Raw genomic sequence first — 21,950 nt, 5'->3', positions numbered from 1 at the left:
CTGGGAACTCTCTGCCCAGCCCCTCCCCCAGCATCTGGAACCAGCCATGGTGGGCAGAGAGAGATCTGAAAGCCATCCACCCCATCCCATGTTTGTTTGCATTGTATTCCTTATTGTAAACCACTCTGGATCCCCACTGGAAAGGGGACACATAGTTCAATATTCAGCAATCACAGCACTACAGTACTATAAAAAGAATCAGTAACTGGATTTTCCTGGTGTGACCTGGTGTATTGAGGAGTGGGGCTAAAGCCAGATTTAACCCATGAATGTGAGCAAATGTAATGGGTGCTCCATTACATTTTGTAGGCACCAGATGCCACTGCAAAATAAAAATCTCTTAGTAATATAAACGTATAACACATAAAAAAGAATTTGGGAAACATAGATTCCAATATACTATCCCCGATGCAAAAAGCCAGAGATTTTATCCTTGGCTTCCTTCCAGCTTTCCTGTAGGAAATGTAACATATATTTAAAGCCAATGTATAAAATAAGAATACATGAAGAAAACATGGTGAAGCTCACCAGATAAACGAACACTGGTTTTGTAAAGGACAAAGGCATAAATTATAGCGTAAGAAGAAGCCAGTGCATTACAAAGCCACAGGAGAAGCCGTGTCGCTAAGATACAACTCATATTCTCTGTTCAAACCACAAAACATCTATTCCCTATAAAAATTAATATTATAAAAAAATCATGACAGATCTCTTGGATGAGGGGTTAAACAAGGAGTCCACATTTCAGAAAAATCACATGAAAAATTACTGGGTAGATGCAGTTTTAAAATGGGCAAGAACAGGGTATTTCTTTTCTGGGTCTATTCCATTGTCTTTTAATAAATAGACCAGCACTGCAAACATCTGCCTAGAGGTGTTTATGTTATCCAAAATCCAAGCTTCTTCTCTGGTGTGACTTTTGTTCCATTAAAAAAAATCTATTCTGTACTTTTAATATTTTCCAGTTCTTACATTATTCAGTGGAGTGAGACGGTGATACAAGTTATGGTCAATGGCAGCTGCCGCTAGGGGGTACAGTAGGTGAAAGAAACTATATTGGTAGCTGGGAATGAAAATAAGACCAGATAAGAACCAGAGCCAGCTCATGTTACTTTAGTTTGTCACCTTAGGCAAGATAAAACGGTACTGCCTCCTTTTCCTCTATGCACACAGAAAGGAAAGAGGTCGGACAGGAGATAAAGTGAGGTAAAGCAAGACTTGGATTGTGGGCAGACGGAGTTCTGGGAAGAGGAGATCTATGGATTATTAAATGGGGAACCCTCAAGTACTTCATTTTCCCTGTGTCTCCTTTCCTACACTATTTCTTTTTTCTCTTTCTTCCTGGTAGTCCATATCCTTTCCCCTGCTTCCTTCCCACTAATCACCCAACCTTTCTTTTACTTCTCTCCCCTTAAAAAGGTAAAGGTTCCCTTGCTCGAAAGCCAGTCGAATCCGACTCTAGGGTTGCGGTGCTCATCTCCGTTTCCAAGCCGAAGAGCCAGCGCTGTCCGAAGACGTTTCCGTGGTCATGTGGCCGGCATGACTAAACACCAAGGCGCACGGAACGCTGTTACCTTCCCACCGAAGTGGTACCTATTTATCTACTTGCAATTTCTTGCTTTCGAACTGCTAGGTTGGCAGGAGCTGGAACTAGAGACAGGAGCTCACCCCGTCTTGCGGCACCCGGGTCTTGAACTGTTGAACTACTGACCTTCCACAGCCTGCAGTTCAGCGTCTTAACCGCTCTCCCCTTACCTAGTCTTTAACTTTATTTATTTCATTTATACCTCACCCTTCTCCCCAATGGGGACTGAAAGCAGCTTACATCATTCTCCTCCCTGTTATCCTCAGCACAATCCATGAGGTAGATTAGGCTGAGGAAGAATGACTGGCCAAGGTCACCCAGGAAGGCAGAGAGGGTCTTCTCAGATCCTAGTCTGACCCTCTAACCACTACACCATACTGGTTCTAATCTTTCCCTCACTCTGGCAACCGCTCCCTAGCAAAAACGTCATGGCATAGCAAGTTGCTCAAGTGAGTTGTATATTGGCCACTGGACAGCCTAGCCAAGCTGTGCAAGTTATGAGGAGTTTGCTACTGAGACCAAGCAAGTTGGGTGGCATCAAGTCACAGCACCTGTGTACCTGGGTGAGCTGCACAAATTGCAATGCAGGAAGTTGCCTGGTGGTTCCTGCTGGACCTGGCTCAATGAGTCCTCCCTCCAGAGCGGGATGGAGGGGAGCAGAGGTAGACTGAAAAGCCCTTTCCTGCCTTTTACTGATGGAAACCAAGGTTTTGAAGGCTGACAATATTGTTATGGTTCATTAGCAACCCCTATAATAGCCACTGAGAACTTAGAGAGCATTAATTTATTAAAAGTACAGGTACTGCTTCTATTATTTGGGGGGGGGGGGTAAAACCCCAATGCATTTATTTTAGATTTCAGGTTTGCATTTCTGAAAGCTTGGAGCTTTTCTCAGGTTTGTAGAAAGATCTGTCTTGTCTATTCATGGCTCCAGGCCATGGATTTAAGTATCCACAGATGGGGCCATGATGAGAATTAAGTGGTATTGATTCTTACAGAGATACTACAGGATTCCTGTGGTGGCAGGCTACAGGACAACTGGCATCATCTTGCCCTAACAATGCATGCCTACAGCACCTTAGATTGCAGGTGGGGGCTCACATGACTGAGTGCTCTTCTTACATACCAGTTCCTGCTCACAGAAGACGGGGATGCCAGAGAGATGGCTAGGCTAGAATCCTGCTCCCTGATTTTCCCTGCTCTCTGTTAATTTTTTTTTAATGTAAGAACATTCAAGTACATGAAGCTCCACCTGCAACTGAAATGTATTCATGACTACTTAGCAAATGAGAATGGGACTTATTCCCAAACTGGAATTGCTGTAGCTTCCTTTCCTTCCAATGCTGTCTACTGTGAATTTCTACTGAATATTGATATAACACTGACTCCAGCTTGAGGGTTACTCCAACCTGCTGAGAAAGAAGACTGGAGCTAAAAGACCAAATGAAAACTTCTTCATTTACATACACACACACAGCTGTGATTAGAATTTTAAAAAGCAGTAATAAAAGGTTTGTATATTATTCAACATGGCCCCAGCATAAGAAACCAGTGAAATCTCTATGTTACCTTTCTAGCAAAGGTACTACAGGGATGGGGAAACTGCCTTAACTATTATTTTGCTTGATGTATATGGAACAAGGCCTGCAAACTGTCTTCAAAGCACAGATTTACATGTTTGTTTGCAAGTTTATCTTCAACTATGGTTCAGGTCAGTGATTCTCAAACTTTTAAAAGACAGACCCTCATAAATTTACTCTGACGTTAAAAGTAAGCATCCAAAAGAAACCCCACACTAGTTCCCATGTCCCTAAAAATACAATAATCTCACATCAATTAACACAGAATACATTTTTTCTTTTTTCATATTTATAAATACATAGCAATACTGAACAACAGGCTGTATGGAGAATTTACAGTCATTCTTCATAATATGCAGAGACAAACCCAAATTTGCCACTAAGTATAGCTGCAATTCCTGCAGCCAGCAATGAGCTGGTTTGGTGTAGAGGTTAGGAGCGTGGACTCTAATTTGGGAGAACAGGGTTTGATTCCTCACTCCTCCACATGCAGCTGCTGGTGTGACCTTGGGTCAATTATTTTAGAGCTGTTCTCTCACAAGAAGTTCTTGAAAGAGCTCACTCAGCCCCAGGGAGATTGTAAACTACTCTGAGGCTACTTTGGGTAGTGAAGGGCAGAGTATAAACCCAATCTCCTCCTCTTCTTCTTGTAGTATTTAGTATCAGGTGTCAGAAGTCAGGCAAAGGAGAGTCATTCAGTCCAAGGTCAGAGGTCAAGAAGTCAGGAAAAACCTAACAACCTCTCTTGGCTGGTTTTATAGCTCCACACCTAAGGGTCATGCTTGCAACCAGTTGCTCAGAAGCAATCCTGCAACTACTTATCTTCATTATTAGCAAGCAGCTGGCGTTGAGTCAGGAGGTGTGCACTTTTCCATCTTGTCTGTAGCTCTGTTCTCAGCCTCTGTCTGCGGCACTCTAAGGGTGTAAGTTATATTTGTGTGCTGGGAATGGCCAACTGAAGTTCACCTGCTGAATCAGAGCTGGAGGGTGTTGGTGGCTCTGCACCAGTTGTTGGCTGTGAATACTGACAAGCCTGCAGCTCATTTTCCCACTGGTCAGCTTCTGTTAACTCAAGGCTGGCTACATGGGGCTCCACTTCTCCTCAGGAGTCCTCTTCTCCTGATGGGTCCTTGCGAACACTGAGCCCTGGCTGACTCATGACATAAGCCCCTGTGGAGAACCTTCTGGTAGCTCTACATGCCAGAGCTCAGCTTGTATCCAACTGCTACCAATGTAGTTTCCAGTAGGGAAGGGACACAGGCTATGCCCATTGCTTCAAGGGCCTCTGACTTTGGTCAGAGAACTTATGTGTGGAATGTTTACCTTGCATGCAGCAGCTAGCAAGCTGAACTTTAATATTCCTCTCTTACAGAATGAACGAGGCCACAAGGAAAAGGAAGACACACTGCATCTCTGTCCTTCTTTTCCCCACAGTTGGGTGGAGAAAAGCCCAGAGTCTCTATACCCAGCCAACCTGTCCATTCCTGTGACCCATCTGTGAAAGAGTTGTAACCTATTTTTGAACCACAACCCACAGTCTGAGAACCACTGGTTTAATTATTCAGATAGAGTACTCAACTATGACAACAAACCATGGTTAAAGATTACTTCTGTATACTTACAGATGCAGTAACAGTATCCCATGCCTTAGACAAAGTGGCCTGCAAATGCATTCTAGTTACTTTTACAACCACTTCACATCATATAACAATTATCATCTCTGATAGGATATAGCCATGCAATGAGTTTGGATCAAACACAAAATCATTACTTAGCAATCAATCAAGCCTAGCAAGTTACCTACCATTCTGAATGCTCTCTATTCGTACAGGGATACCAGACTGTGCAGCTGCAATGAGCTTCAAGGCAACATAAAACTGAGCACGCCCAAAATATCCAACACGTTTAGCACCACACAATTCTGTAATCTGGAGAAAAGAGAGATGAAGGCCACATCATTAAAATGCTTCATGCTTTCAATTTCAAAAAAATTATTAAATTCTTGAAGTAATGAAGATGTATGTTATGGAATAAATATCAACTCCAGTTTTATTACACTTTAGAGGAACTTCCATTGCAGACAGCTGGCCCACCCCTTCCTCCTCAAAGAGGCTGTGACACAGAAAACATTCCACTCCAGGATCATTTCCCCATACCCCCCATCCTCCCTATATACATGCTCCTACATTAGATTCCACTGCACATAATGTCTATTTACACAAAGATAGATTCAGATGGGTAGCTGTGTTGGGTCACAAACAGTTGGACTCGACTGTGCGACTGAACAACAACAACAAAAAAGCCATGTTGGCCTGAAGCAACAAAGTATGAGTCTAGTGGCACCTTTAAGGCCAACACAGGTTAATTCTGGGTATAATCTTTCATGTCCATGAAGTGTGCACATTAAAGCTTATGCCCAGAATTAAACTTTGTTGGTCTTAAAGATGCCACTGGACTCAAAACTTTGTTCTGTCTCTTTATACATTTCAGTTCTTTTCCCCATTCTCAAAGAGAACAATTTCCCATAATTTGGGGGGGGGGGGGGGATCTGAACTGGTACCAACTGGGGCATGTGGGACAGTTAAATGGAAGAAGAAGCAACCACCAACAAAAACAAGTACAGAGTTATCTAAATGCCTTCTCTCACTCAATTAGGGTTGCTAGCCTCTAAGTGGGGCCTGGAGATCCCCCGCTTTTACAACTGATCTTCAGCTGACAGAGATCAGCTCCCCTGGAGATAATGGCTGCTTTGGAGGGTGGACTCTGTGGCATTGTACCAGGCTGAGGCCCCTCCTCTCCCCAAACCCCCACCCTCTCCTGGATCCATCCCCAAAGTCTCCAGGTATTTTCCAACCCAAACCTGGCGACTCTACACTCAATGTAGGCTGGAATAAAATGTGTTCTCAAGAGCAGAACAAGAAGTACTTCATTATCTTCTAAAAAAGCACAACTTCTAAGAGGTACCTCCCCCCCCCAGCTTTTCAGAACCCCACCATTCTTCCTCCAAAAGCCTACGGAGTACAAGCATACACAAGGCAACTCACTAAAAACATGGTATTAATTCAATTTCTCTGTAGGTTCTGGTCAAGATATGGACTCTTCAACCAAACAAGATCCTCAGCTGCTTTCTGTGATTATCACCAAGAACTGACTGCTTAAAACAGAAATATTATAAAGGTGTGAAGGCTGACAGGGAGCCTGAAAAATTCAGAAACAATGGGGTTCTACCCCAAGGATTAAAAAAGATTCTGATGGGAAAACTGGGAAATTTTGGAGAACACGGAAAAATCCTGTGAAATATTTTTCTTTTCTTTTGGAATGAATGAAATGTTTTCAAAGACATGGTTTTATTCACTTAAAAAGTCTGCTTGTAGGAAATTAAAGAACAAAGTTTGAGTCCAGTGGCACCTTTAAGACCAACAAAGTTTTATTCAAGGTATCGTGCTGTCCCGCTCCGGGGATCAGGGGCCATGAGCGCCAGACCCCAGAAACCCCAACGACCTTCCCCCCGCGACCAGTCTTACCGATGTGAACCCGACCCATGGAGAGGGAATGACCCGACCAGCTGGCGAGGGAGGCACACAGCTCCGGCCGCGCCAGAAGACGAGACCAGGGCGCGCGGGGCTACAGCAGGGAAGAGGATGGCAGGACCAGCAGGCAGGGAACAAGTCTCGAGAGGCTGGAGCAGCAGGGCGGCAGCGCGGCACAGAGGCCGCCAGAGCCGGCGGAGGCGTGCACACGCCCATCCAGGGAATGCCCTACCGGCGTCTATGTTTATAAAGAGGGGCGGGGCCCAGGCCAAGGGGGCGGAGGGGCAGTCCCGGGAGTAGGGCGAGGGGAATAAAAAGGAGGAAAGGAGAGAGGGCCGTGGAGGAAGAAGCACGCTGCGATACGAGGACCAGAGAGAGAACGGAGGCACTACCATCATAGTGTGTGGGCAGAGGGATGCTTGGGGTGCTTTGAACCCCGTCCCCTGCCGGTCTGAGGCCATCCTCTCCCACCCCCTTTGGAAACCCGCCTACCCTCGGACTGCCTGTCCAGCCAATGCTCGTCACCTAACACGACAACACGGCTATAGGAGGCGCCACTCCGCGGAGAAAGGAGGAGCGCGACACGTGTCCATGCATACTTCTTCAGATAAGTGCGCACACACGAATGCTTATACCTTGAATAAAGCTTTGTTGGTCTTAAAGGCCACTTGACTTAAACCTTGTTCTGCTGCTTCAGACCAATACAGCTACCCACCTGAATCTATCTTGTAGGAAACAAAGGTATTCAATGGCCCCGGTCACACGGGCAGGAAAATGTGGGGGGAAGCGTGGCTGTTTGCCCCTGAGCAAAATAACGTGCGGCTGCGTGATCAGATGTCCCATCAAGGTCCCGTCGAGGTCCCGTGGTTAGGGGGGAGATGCTGATCACAGGACAATCCTGCAGCACAGCAAAGAAGCGGCCTCTCAAACAAAAGGCTCCGTGGGTTTAACCCCTTCCAGGGCTGCAGAGGAATGCAAACTGTGTCCTCCGTCCGGTCCCCTCCAGCAGGAGCTTCAGCCAGGCCACCCTCCCTCCACGCCCCCCTGCACCTCCCCCTCTGCCGCCCGGTGCAGAGAGTTCCTCTCGAGCAGGCCAAGCCAGGAGTGGGGGGGTACGGAAAAGAGGAGGGGGCTGTGTTGTTTGTTTTTAAACGAATTGTGCGCATGCACTGTTGGGTGCTTGTGCGCATCCCATGGAGAATTGAAAAAAAAAACCTTTTAGCGACGAGACATGGGCGGGCACCGGATGCTACAACCTACCACCAGAAACGCGATCAGACGCCTGCCCTTGCCCCGCAGTTTCCGAAAACTAGTACATCGGAGGTACTAGTTTTTTACCCCACATCTTCGGCAGGAAGCCTCGGGTTCGCCACGGGAGCTCTACGCTTCCCAGATGTGGCGCTGTGATCGCACCCGGAAAATCCACCTATCTTCCGTCTCTGTAGCGTGGCTAATGTTCCGTGTGACCGCAGCCATAATGAACTAAATGAAAGTATTTCAACTCTGCCATAAATAAACTGACCCGGTGCCCCATTACAGAGTTTTCCAGACAGTAAGGGAGCATAATAGTGGACAGACTGTGATGCTTGCTACTGCTGTCTTGTCTTCTACCTATTAGGTAACAGAGTTTTTGTACTCATCTCACAACATGTTTTTGAACCACATGCAAAGCTTCTGATTGGCTTACCTCATAACCTCTATTGATAGTAATGTTAAAAATGCCAGCACTGTTACAGGTTCTGCATTAACAGATGGACTAGGGATCTGGCAAACAAGTTAAAGCACCTTTAAGAAAAGTCACCTTGAAAAATATCAGGAAGGAATTGCTTCTCAGTAACTTTTGCAACTGCTGAAGTAAACACTGCGGAGATAAACAGACCACAATGTTTAGTCCCAAAAGTCAGAATGCCAATTCCAGTGCACTAGACAAATTATTAACTTGACAGTTACAAGTTACCTGGCTGTTTAGAAAGAAACAAAATCTGCCCAATTTCTGTGAGTACTTCTTTCTACTCTAGCTCATTAGCCTTGCTTCAGCTGTAGCTAGAAAGCTTGGCTAAAATCCTTTGCTTTATTGTATTTAATTGCAGGTCCAGAACCAAAGTGTGGAAAGTTATCATCTATATGTCCCAACCTCCTCATCCGCAGAGCTACTTTGGGGGCAGGTAGACATTGGGTGGACTATTACTGCTGGCAAAATTGGCCTAGGGGATTCCATTTCCCTGCTAAACCCCACTGGTGTGAAAGAAAGCCCTGGAGTGCCCTAGGAGCAGTGTTCTCTGAAGTGAGAAAGGGCTGATTACCCTAATCAATTCTGCATGAGAAACCTGAGAAGTTCTGCCTCATCCTCAAATGAAATGGTAATAGATTGTACTGGGTACTCGTTTACTCCATCATCTCATCTACATTTAATACGCATAAAGGATTTTCAATCCCTGCTTGTGTCGCAGAGATCCTTTGTACTTTATGAGCAACAAATCTCTGGAAGTTGTCTTCCTCTTGCCCACTTCCTTACTCATTATTAATTTGTGTGGAGTTTGAAAAGATTAATTAGGCAGGCATATAAAGGTGCATACACTGAAGATGAAAGACACCAAAGGAATCTTGAAATGACACTTAAATGTTCAAACATGAAATTACCTCAGAACTGTTCTACACAAACAGCAGATGAACCTAGGGTTGCCAAGTCTTACCTGCTGCTGGAGCGGGGGGCTCCCGACTTGTTCCTGGAGCGCGCGCGCGCCGCAACCCCGTCACCCAGAAGTGACACGACCACGCCGGGCACGCTGGGGGCGGGGCCACGACCATCCGAAGGAAAACCATAGAGTTTTCCCTCGGATGACCGTGGCCCCGCCCCCAGCGTGCCCGGCGTGGTCGCGTCACTTCCGGGTGACGTGCACGTCGCGTACTTTGGGGGGTGGGGTTCCCCCCAGGGCCCGATCCACTGGCAGCAGGGAACGGGCCTCTGGGGCGGGGGTTTCCCCACCCCCCGGGGGGACTTGGCAAGCCTAGATGAACCCATGAAGCTGCCTTATACTGAATCAGACCCTTGGTCCATCAGACTCAGTATTGTTTACTCAGACTGCCAGGGGCTCTCCAGGTCTTATACAGAGGTCTTCCACATCACTTATTGCCAGATTATTTTATCGAAAATGCCAGGGGTTGAATCTGGGACTTTCTGCCTGCCAAGCAAATGCTCTGCCACAGAGGCATGGCCCCTCCCCTGTGGCGCAACCATATCATCATGTGGTGTATATACAACTGCAGAATGCAAGTGCTGGGGGAGCATATTTGAACTAAGAAATCCTTATCAATGGACCACTAGCCATATTTGGCATTGTAGAAAAGCAGAATATGAACATTTTAAAGCAATTAATTAAATATCAGGGGAAAGCCTCCTCCTTCAACAAACTACTGGTTTTCTAGAGGTCAGGAATTCAAACCTGTGACCCCCAACCACTTGCTTTATGAATGGGAGCAGTCCAGAAGAGTTTTATGACACAATCTGCTGACTGGATAATCCAGCTCCAAGTCAGCACTCTTTTCTGAAGTTTTACAGACATGACTAGCTTCTTTCCAAGACTGACAGACAATTTCCCAACTGAGGCACTCAATGTCATTATTACAATTAGATCCTTGTCCTTCATAGCTTATGAAACATAGATTCCAAGACACAGCGTCTGCTAATTATTAATATTTATTTTATTTATTTGTTTAGAAAATGTTTATGCTGCCCCTTCAAGAACCTGCCTGACAGAGCTTCCAAAATAAAAATAATAAAACATTAAAAGGTATTAATTAAACCCCAGCATAAAAATCCAGCCCAGCATAAAAACACAGACCCAACAAACAGACCAAGAGCAGCTTAAAAAAAGTTTCCAGACCAAATTAGATCCAACTCTTTCATTAAAAATATAGTGAACAAACATTTTAGTCCAGACCTGGGGAGTGTCAATCCTAGTTACCATAATATATTGATAATACCCATCTGTACATTTCTAATTATGCAGCCAGGACCTCTGCCTTGATTCGAATCAGAGCTTGGAAGACTTGTTGGATGGATGAAGGCATACAAACTGAAGTTTGAATCCAGCCAAAATGGACATAAAACAGATATCTTGAACACCTTTACAGTCAGTGGTGTTTCTGTTTCTTTATGAACACAAGTTGGAGTATCAGGGTCCACTTGGAATTAGGCCTACTTTTTAAAAAGCCACAGTGCCATTAAAAAAAAATCATCTTCCATGGAAGCTCTAATCCAGGGTTACCCAACATGGCACCTGTACATCCCCTGGCACTTTTTTTTTGCTGAACTTTTCAGGAAGTGGCAGGGGTCACCATAAGGTAGGGCTTATTATTGGTTGCCCTTGGTCCAGATGAAAGTGTTTTCCATGGCTGCAAAACAGGGTTGCCAAGTCACCTTCTCTTTGCAGCGGGGGAGACTTCGTCCCGTTCTGGGACATCTGGAACATAGAGTTTTCAGGGCAATTGCTAGAGTGTTGCCTGGCGATGTGCCTGGCATGATTATGTCACTTCCAGGCGACGTCATAGCACCAGGCACATCGGCCTGATCAGGCCACTTCAGGGGGGGTTCCCCCTGCCGGCTGGATCCGGACCGGCGGATTGGGGGCCCTTTTGATGGGGAAATCCCCGCCCCTGGGGGGACTTGGCAACCCTACTGCAATAGCTCCTGCAGGCAGACCCAAAGACTAGCAAGCATCCAGGCTTTGCTTCTTTTACTCTCTTTCTCCCTCCTCCCAATCCCAGCTTTCCATTGTTTCTTTTTATTCCCCTTCTCTTCTTTGAGAAACAACCTTGCATAGCATTTTTACGGGAAAAGATTATAAAAACAGCCCCTCACAGAAATAAAAGGCTTATTAATATGGGAAACCAGAAGAAATGAAAATGACATGCATGTTAAATGACATGAATGAATAAAAAATACTTGCCATTCAGAGTAGAGGCCATTCTGACCTTGATAATGGCCTTAGTCAGTATAAGGCCGCTTCATGTGGTCATCAATGAAAAAAATGAGGCAACCAAAGTGCAGACCTTGCTAAACCAGTGACCAGACTATGAATGAGACAACTTCATGTGTTCAGTGTGGGTGGCATGTGATTCTATTGCAAAGGAAGGAGGGAGGTTTGGCTTGGCCACCTGTGGTGGCCATTTTAGGGTGGCATCCATCATCCTGTCTCATAACAGGCTCAGAACGGTTGGGGACCCTTATCTGCCCTAGATAGGGGCAACTTGCCATATTAATCCATGCATCTGTTACCTCCAAACTTGACTGTAATACAACCCATGTGAGGCTGCCCTTGCGGATAACACAGAAGCTTCAGCTGGGAACAGAAGGTGATTGCCTGCATTTGGTCTGAGTCAGGGCACCAGAATTAGTTCCAATTGATTTTGCAATAGCTCTACTGGCTAGCAATTTGGTTCCAGAGTCCGTTTAAGACTACGGTTTTATCTTTACCATGGCCCAGTACTCACACATTTGAAAGACCACCTTGATCCATATTTTGGGTTGCCAACTCCGGGTTGAGAAATACTTGGAAATTTTAGGAGTAGAGTCTCAGGTGGGTGGGGGTGGGGAGGAGAGGGGCTTCAATGGGATGTATTTCCATAGAGTCTACTTCCAAAACAGCCATTTTCTCCAGGTGAACTGATTTCTGTCTCCTGAAGATCCGTTGTAATCCTAGGAGATTTCCAGCCACCCCCTGGAGGCTGGCAACCCTACTGGCTGAACTGCTGGTCAAGATCTCAGCAACAAGCTTTCTTAACAGTGCCTTCTCATCCATTAAACCTGAGCTGTGGCAAGGGCAGAGTTTTCAGTGGAAACTGGAACCGCTTGATCAAGAAAGTACAGAAGGTGACTTTGTTGATTAGATTTTGTTGCAGTGGAGGCAACACTGGAACCAGGAAATATCTGCCTCAACCAAGACAACTTTGGCCTTTGCCTCCAGAAGCACATGAGAGGAGCAATCTGATTCAGGACATCTTCTTTCTCTGAGAGAGAATAAGCTTCTAATTTCTGATGGGAGCATGATCTTTATGACAGGAATTAATGTAGAAATGTTTTACTGTTGATAAGCACACTGAGAATTTTATTTATGTGGTTTTAACTGCTTATTGATTGTGTTAAACAGTATATATACCCTGTCAGCTATTGCAGAGCCTTTTAAAGTCCTGTCTTGCTAGAATGTGATAAAATTTGTTTTAACCTTTGAAATAGAACATTCACAAAATAAAAGAGACAGAAAATACACTGAAATGTTATTGTTGCAACATCATGAAATATACAACAATGCCACAGTACTAAGTTTAGAACTGTCCAGATCTCAATGAGGTAAAGTCAGAGGTCATTTGGGGGGGGGTCACGGGAGATCGCAGTTCCCCTGGGTGAGGTGCGAGGGGGCGGGGCACACGATGAAGCCCCGCCCCCTGCTTCCGGCCGCCCCGCTTCTGGCCCTCATTCAGCCAGGAGGAGGCAGGAGAAGAGGGAGGGTAAGTTGCTTCCTCCCCGCCTCTCCCCACCCCTGCCTCCCTGGGGCCAGGGAGGGCCTTGGCGGGGCTTCCTCGCACTCCTGCCGGCCTTGCAGGTCCACCGCCGGGCCCCTGATGTCAGGGGGTGTGGCATATGCTAATGAGTTCCCCTAGCTCTTTTTCTACGAAAGGACCCCTGGGTAAAGTTATACAATGTGAACTTACAGAACTTTATTTATTGTCTTTATGAGAAAAATAAAAGCCTAACATGCAATCAGAAAGTGCAATTACAGTTTCAACTGCCCTGAGTTCACTGAGCAGAGAGCTGCCAAAAGAATTAGCAGCTGGGGGTGGGAAGAGAAAAGCCCTTGTTTTGGGCTAAACATTATTATGTATCTTCCTTAGGGTTCCTGTTTCTTCTGTTTGATCAACTAGCCATTTCCTGTCTAACTCAAAGAGTTCAGCAGAGGAAAAAAATGGATGTTTAGTTTGTTTTCCTTTCCTGCAGTTAAGACAGCAGTGAGGGCAGCAAAGGAAAAGAAAGGGATGCCAGCACAGCTCTTGCAAAGAAGAAGCCATAGTTGACAGGGCAGCTTTAAAAATGGGCCCATTATTGCAAACTGGTTGCTTGTTTTAATTCACCTTTAGTTTTGGGTAAATGACAAGTTTACTATAAAACGATTAAAAATGTCTTTATGGACACTACATGAAAGGAATTTACCTTTCCAACAATTCTCATAATAGCAGAAAAGTCCAATTAAAACCTCTTCTCTTGCAGCTGTATAAATTTACTTTGAAAAGGGACTGGAGGAGGATTATCCTTCCTTACTTGTCATATTACAGATGCCCACTCCACAGAGATTCCAATGTCAATCAGAGAGAATATGGGATAATCTTAATTACAGATCTGTGCACTAACATTCAATTCTGCATTGCACTGATTTTGAGGGACAGAAAAAAATGGGACACCAGCAGATGGATTAAAGGTCCTCAACTTTATAAAAAAAACAAGCACTGAAACAGAGCCGATATTATTACCCAGGCCAATGTGCAGGGCACCAGCAAGCCCTGCTGGAGTAAAGAAGATGACAGACATCTCAAAAGGTTGGGTACTTATTATGAGCAGACTTCTTTCTCTGGCTGTGAGGATTAGGATTAACCAACAAGGCTTTAAAATTAACCAACAGGGCTCTAAAATTAATCTCGTGGTTCTCTAAAATAGAGACAACCACTTTTCCTTTTCTCTCTGACTAAATGATTCACAAAGTCACTTGGATAACTTATTAGGGACTGTGGTATAGCTTCCTGAAACTAAGATCCTACTGTATAATTTTTGCATCACTTAATATGTCATATTAACACTTGTGCTTTGCTTCAGGTCTATTTTTTAGACTTCTTGTTAGTTCTAGAACCCTAATCTTATTGCATTGTTTACTGAATATCCCATCTTGTCAATTGTATTGACTCACTTGAGTCCAAGTGAGGGATGCAAACTATAAATAATGTCGATAATATAAATAAAAATTATAAGGGAACTGTGTGTTCCACTTAGTGCTGGAGAACTATCTGATGAACTACTGGCTTTTATATTCTTAAAGAGAGTACAACCATTATTTTTTGCTTGTTTGTCACTGAAGCCTTAGGTACATCCTGAGCTTTATTTTGGACACAATACTATCTAATCCAACTGAGCCTGCAATTCATCCTCCATTTGTATTCCGTTAAGACTCTACAAGGAATTTTCTTTGTCTTTCCTAGAACCGCTTTTACTCCTCTCACCTACAGCTTTTAAATTTTTGAACAGTCTGATGAAGATTTCTTGACAACTTGCTCATTGTTTTGTGACATTTGTTGCTTCTAAAACCATTATGACTTTAAAACCCCTTTTTAATTTAGTTGCAGTATTCCCTGGACTACTATTCATATAGACCCAGGTGGGTAGCCGTGTTGGTCTGAAGCAGTAGAACACCTTTAAGACCAACAAAGTTTTATTCAAGGTATAAGCTTTCGTGTGTACCCACATGTCAATGTATCTGAGGAAGTAAAGGTAAAGGTTTCGGCCAGTTGAATCTGACTCTAGGGTTGTGGTACGCATCTTCGTTTCCAAGCTGAAGAGCCAGCACTGTCCTAAGACATTTCCATGGTCATGTGGCCGGCATGACTAGATGCCAAGGCGCACAGAACGCTGTTACTTTCCCACCAAAGTGGTACCTATTTATCTACTTGCAATTTCTTGCTTTCGAACTGCTAGGTTGGCAGGAGTTGGAACCAAATATGGGAGCTCACTCCATCATGCAGCACTCGGGTCTCGAACTGCTGAACTACTGACCTTCCGGTCTACAGCTCAGTGTCTTAGCCACTTGAGCCACTGAGGAAGTATGCATGCACAGAAAGGCTCATACCTTGAATAAAACTTTGTTGGTCTTAAAGGTGCCACTGGACTCAAACTTTGTTCTACTATTCATACAATTCTGCAGAAGAGTGTAACTATTTTTGTTCACTCAGGCACAAATATCTTAGCAGAGTGTCATTTTCAAAACAATCAATTCTTAGTCAGACTCGGAATATAATGGGACACAGTTTATTCTTCTCCACAAAGGAGCAAAAGATGTCAGAAATAAATTAATCCCCACTACTGTATAGTACAAACTACAAAGAAGTGAAATATTTTACTCCCACATCAACTTCAGCAGCAAACTACTGCCTTTGAGAATATGCATGAATAATACACACAGCTACATTGCCGTTAAGTCACTTATCCTGACGTTAAAGATGACAGAACCAAGCAATCAATGCTATCGATTCACTTTTTTCTTCCATTCACCCCTTAAATGTAAAAGCAAATTAGTGACTGGAGTTTGTTTAGAACATCATGTAAAAAGACCACGGCTTAGGTACAAACAACATCTTCAGCTAACAGAAATCCCTTCTGCCAGTCAAAGCAGGATGTGTGTGTGTGCGTTGCGTGCCATCAAGTTGCTTCGGACTTATGGTGACCCTATGAATTAATGACCTCCAAAACATTCTATTATTAACAGCCTTGCTCTGGTCTTGCAAACTGGGGGCCGTGGCTTCACTTTATTGAGTTAATCCGTCTCATATTGAGTCGTCCTCTTTTTCTGATGCCTTCTGTTTTTCCTAGCATTATTGCCTTTTCCAGTTACTCTTGTCTTTTCATTATACGACCAAAGTACCATAGCCTCAGTACAGTCATTTTAGCTTCTAGGGAGAGTTCAGGCTTGATCTGGTCTAGAACCCACTTATTTGTCTTCTAGTGGTCCATGGTATTCATAAAGCTCTCCTCCAATACCATGTTTCAAATGAACCAACTTTCTTCCGGTTGGGGGGAGGGGGAGCAATTTTTGCCAGTTCCCCCTTCCAAATGTAGACTGCCTTTCATGCGTTTCTCAAGGGTTCATCAAAAGCCCAGGAAAAGGATTCAGGGGTGTATGGCATACTGCAGCAGGAGGAAAGTTGCATTCCATGAATACAGCTGCACTTGCATAGCATAGGATGCAAGCTCATGGATTAGATTCCAAAAGGTGTCCTGTGGGAGGAGAGTGATTTCCACTCATAGAAGGGCTGTTTAGCACCTCATGCTAGCAGCACATCACCTAAAGTGTTTGTTGCAAGTGAAAGCCATGAGAACAACTACTGAAATCCCCCTGTTACAGTCTTCTTTTACTGCTGCTTATTCAAAAGTTTACCACCACTAGGGGCTACTTCTCCTTACATTCGTGGTTCTGAGAATTCATCAATATGTTTAACAACCACCTAAATCTTCATTTCTAGAAAGACTACTGTTACAATACCAAGGACTGAAGAAGAAGGAAAAAATATTGATATTATTTCCCTCATGACTTTTGAGAGGTCGCCTCTTTGCCAGCGTGATGCTGGGAAATCGAGGTGCTTCTCCGTCCCCATGGTCCCTCTGTCGAGTGTCTGTATGGAACTAGTGGCGCTGACTGGGACAAGCGTAGGAGATCGAGTGGCTAAAAACGACGGCAAAGCGAGGTTGGATGACCAAATATGAACGTAAGTCGGAATAGAGCAGTTTTGCCAAGCTAAAAGAAAGCTCCCTTACCCCACGGACCAGAGAGTAAAGTGAGCGGGGGAGGGGCCCCTCCCATGCGCATACATTTATAAGCGAGAGCAGGGGGGGAGTGGAAGAAAAGCTGTGAAAACTGTTGGAAAGACTTACCAAGGCGCGTATGAGCGTGTGAGCGCATATTCAGAGACTTTTAAAAGTTTGGCGAAAGTAAACAACCGATAAAGATGGCGGGGAAGAGAATGGAGAAGGAGAAACTTTCAAAAATGAAACCAGCAGAGAGCCCACGACCGGAAAGAACCACCGAGTTGGCTAAAACTATGGCAGAGTCTCTGTGCCCCCTGCTGGAGCAGATGAATAACCTCAAGGAGCAGCTGTCAAAAATGAATGCATGTATCACTACTCAGCAGACACAAATCACTTTAAAAATCACGGAACAAACAGCTGAGAAAGTGAAAGAGGTTGACGCCACTGCTCAAAAAGTGAAGAAAAAGGTGCAAAAATTGGGAAAAAAGCAAATTTCAACAGAAGAACAGCTTTTACAATTACAAATGGAGAGGGCAAACCTGGTCCTTTGTTTCCAAGGCGTCACAGAGATTAAAGGAGAGAATCTGAAGCAAACAACGAGCGAAGCATTGGCCCCAGTGACAGATTTGAAGGTGGACTATCTTATGAGCGAAATGGATGTGGTCTACATATGCATAAAGAAGAATAATCTGCCTGGGGAAACTGTAATGAGATTCTCAAAGAGACACATGAGGGATTGTATCCTAAGAGCGACGGCGGGGACACCCTTGAAAATTGGGGCCAGTATCATTCGAATTTTGAAAGATATCCCATTTGAAATAAGACAACGGAGAAAGAAATACAAAGATTTAATTTTTGTTCTTCAAACCAATGCAATCAGCTGCAGGTGGTTATATCTAGAGGGCGTAACCTTCAAACTTCAGGATAAAAAAGATTGACTCTGTTTCCAAAGTTTGGGACTTTTTTGAGAATCCAGCTGAGCGAGCCAGAGGAGGTGGATAAAAAGTAAAAGGACGGTAAGTCCAGTGGCGAGCTGGACTCGGGGTCTTCTGGAGAGGACTCTCTGTCTGAGAAGGGGGCAGTCCTTATAAACTGCGGAAGAGACAAGATAAGAAAAAAAGAAGATTGAAGGACTCTGAATTGTGTCTTTGATAATAATGTTTTTAACACTGAGATGCTGAGGGGTCTTTTTATAACAGTTAAATTTAAGATTTAAAAGGTATAAAAGCAAGTCTGACTAAGTTCATGAAATGTAGCGTTTTAAGAGATGGTATTGTAAGCAATTTGAGGATCTCCTCTCTTGGGTTTTTAGTCAGTAGTGGTTATCTTTTCTTTCTCCCTAAATGTAGTACCCCTCCCTTTTTTCATTGTAGTTTTGTAGTCTATATAAAAAATGCAATTAAAAAATCCCCTTTGGAGGGCCAAAAAAAAAAAAAAAAGATTATTTCTCTGAGCATAAACCCCCAGAAAATACTGTATTTGAACAAAATCCTTCCTTTCATCTTTTTCAGGGAAACACAAACTAGGAACCCTGTTTGTCTTTATATAGATGAGAAGTACAAGTACAAAGATCAATATGTATTGCAAACCAGAAAGACATTATACAGCTGGGAAAATGCATCCGGAATGTTTCCAAACTGTACTGACCTTAAAAACTTCTGACACAATGCAGAGGAAATTGATTTTCTACAAATGCTATGAAAGGGATTAGTCTCAGATTTAGGCCAGTAAGAGATTTATATTCCTTTTGGACCAAAATCTGTAACATGATGCACAAATGAGAGCACCAAGTATGGAGGAATATTTGCACTATCCACTAGATAAATAATTTAATTGCTGAGGTTTATGAAACAAGACTTGGAAGTTAAAGCAAAACATTATTATTTTACATCATTCCATTATCATAGTATACAAAAATATTTTCGTGGCAACAGTCCATTATTTCTGACATAAAACCTGCACCAGCCTTTCCCTCAGTGGAAGAGCCTCTGCTTTCCATGCAGAAGGTCTCAGGTTCAATCCCCATCATCTGCAATTAAAAGGAACAGTAGGTGATGTGAAAGACCTCTACCTGAGACCCTGGAGAGTAGACAATACTCAGATGGAGAGGTGGTCTGATTCTGTATAAGACAGCTTGTGAGTTTTAGATATGATTCATTTGGCCTAAGTTCACTTTAGAAAAAAATGAAAGAAACCTATTGTCACTCTGTAGTATTAGAGAAAGAGGAATGCTGCAACACATTTTCAACTACAGACCTTTAAATCTTAGCCTATGATAATAAAGCCTGCAGTATTGTTTCTGGATTGCAGCCAAGGTTGGCTTTAGGGGCAAGCAGCACGTGACTACAGAAGAGAAACCATTAGAAACAGCCATGATCCTTTCCTTGACTTGGAACAAAAACAAATCTGGAAACAGTTTCCAGATGTTCCATTGTTCTATTAGATTTATGTGACATATCACAAGTAAAAATGTGAACAGGCTAAAGCCAAGGAATTAAGAAACAGCATATTTCATACATTTTATACATCATAAGAACTTAAGAACATTAAGAAGAGCCCTGCTGGATCAGACCAATAGTCCCTCTAGTCCAGCATCCTGTCTTGCACAGTGGCCAGCCAGTTCCTTTGGATGGCCAGCAACAGGGTATAGAGGCTGAGGCCTTCCCCTTATGTGGCCTCCTGGCTCTGGGATTCAGACGCTTAGTGCCTCTGAAATTCCCCTCAGTCATGGCTAGTAGCCATTGATAGAATTATCCTCCACATATCTATCTAATCCCTTTTTAATGCTGTTTATTCCTGTGGCCATCACTACAGCCTCTAGCAGCAAAATTCCACATTTTACTCTCTCTCTATGTAAAGTAGTATTTATTTTTGCCTGTCCCGAACCTTCTGCCCATCTGTTTCATTGGATGCCTTTGAGTTCTAGTATTTTGGGAGAAAGAGAAAAAATTCTCTTTGTCAACGCTCTCCGCCCCATGCATAATTTTATAAACCTCTATCATGCCCCCCCAGTCATCTCTTTTCTAAACTGAAAAGTCCCAGACTCCGCAGCCTTTCCTCATAGGGAAGAGGCTCCAACCCTGTAAACATCTTGATTGCCCTCCTCTGTACTTTTCCCAGCTCTACAATGTCCTTTTGCATTGTGTGTGTGTGCGTGCGTGCAGGCACATGCCTGACAACTCCTACTGGGACATGGAGGACGTTCAGAGAAGTGGCTGATAGCCTGCCTCTGCCTCCTGGTATTTTTTGGAGGTCTCCCATCCAAATACTTGCCAGGGTCGGCCCTGCTTAGCTTCCCAGGTCAGGGCAGCAATATCCTTTTGGAGATACAGTGACTGGAACTGTACACAGTATTCCAAATGAGACCGTACCCTCGATCTATACAGGGACATTACAATATAGGTCGTTTTATTCTCAATTTCTTTCCTAATAATCCCTAACTCAGAGTTTGCCTTTTTCACTGATGCGGCACACCGGTTTGACACTTTCACTGAGCTATCCACTATGACCCCAAGATCTTTTCCCCTCTTAGACTCCTGCATGTTTCTGTAAGTTTTCATGTGTTAGGACCAGCAGATGTGAAGGGTGTCTCTTGGCTAGCATCTGACATATCAATATACTCCCCCTTCCTTCCCTGTTCATGCTCACAAGTGGAGGGAGAGGTAACCTGAAGGTTGTGCAAATATGCTGCTTTAAAAAGGTTTGGCATCCCACCATAAACATAATAGGAAAGCCAAGACTTTGACTTCCACACCCATTCATATTTAAAGCATATTGACAACCAAGTTCAAACTCCAGGTGAAGTATTCATTGCGATCATTCTTAATATCACATTTCTCTTGACCTTAATGATGGAGAGAAGCATGGTGTACACACTTGGAACAGCACAAGTCAAGGCTATAGCATGGCCATATTGTCACTATTTCTGCCCACAGACCATTACCTCATCCAAGTTTTCAATCCAAAGGGCAAGGGCAAGAAAAACCATTGCTGGGTTAAATGTCAGTCCTGCACTGAATCTCAGATTCTCTTGTGTGGCTGCTGCTGTAGTGGGGTCCAGAAGAAGCTGCAGTTGATGCTTCCTCTGCAGCTCATCTTGACCCCCAATGGAGGTGGCATGGGAGAAGGTGGGCACCTCCTCTCATGCCACCCCAGCACATGGAGTGCTTTGAATCCTGCTGTAACAGCCTGTGTTGCTGCCACCTTGGGTCTATGGCTCTTCCTCTGCAGTCTGCCTTAAGCACTGGCTCCTAGTGGGGTGAGAGAAGTATATGCCTTCTCCTGTACTGCTGAAGGTCCAAGACAGACTGCAGAGGAAGCATCTCTACAGCCTATCTTAAACCCATAGCAGCTGTAAAAGCACACAAGGTGGCGAGTGCCTCTTTGTTGCTACCCCAGCAGAGTGGAGGTTTCAGTTTGGATCTTGTCTGAGTGGCCTGTTTTGGGGGCACCTGTGATTCAAGGTACTTTCCTTGTATTTCACGTTGGAGCCTGGTGCAAGAGCATGGAAAGAAGCCACTTGGAATGATCACTATCTTGACCTGGCCCTGAGGCCAAGGTTCTAGGGCTGCTAACACAGGCGCAGAATCACCTCCTTACTGAAGAAGGCACAAGCAAATGTGTTGGGTGCTACTGGCCAAGCTGGAACAAAGGTTTACCATCTAGCACCTTACTTAGAATATGACACCTAAGGA

At 44.2% G+C, this 21,950-nt stretch overlaps 1 protein-coding gene across 1 annotated transcript in view; it reads right to left on the bottom strand.

Moving 5' to 3' along the window:
• REPS2 (RALBP1 associated Eps domain containing 2) overlaps positions 1-21,950 on the bottom strand; it is a 127,874-nt gene that overhangs the window by 81,203 nt on the left and 24,721 nt on the right. The window contains exon 2 of the mRNA XM_015417585.1: positions 4,970-5,093. Coding sequence (XP_015273071.1) covers positions 4,970-5,093 — 124 coding nt within the window. The remainder of the gene's footprint in view (positions 1-4,969; positions 5,094-21,950) is intronic.

The sequence above is a fragment of the Gekko japonicus genome, unplaced genomic scaffold (genome assembly GCF_001447785.1).
Source record: "Gekko japonicus isolate JY-2015 unplaced genomic scaffold, Gekko_japonicus_V1.1 scaffold18, whole genome shotgun sequence".
In the NCBI taxonomy this organism is placed as follows: Eukaryota; Metazoa; Chordata; class Lepidosauria; order Squamata; family Gekkonidae; genus Gekko; species Gekko japonicus.
The sequence above is the reverse complement of the archived record's forward strand: the minus strand, read 5'-3'. Positions and strand labels throughout refer to the sequence as shown.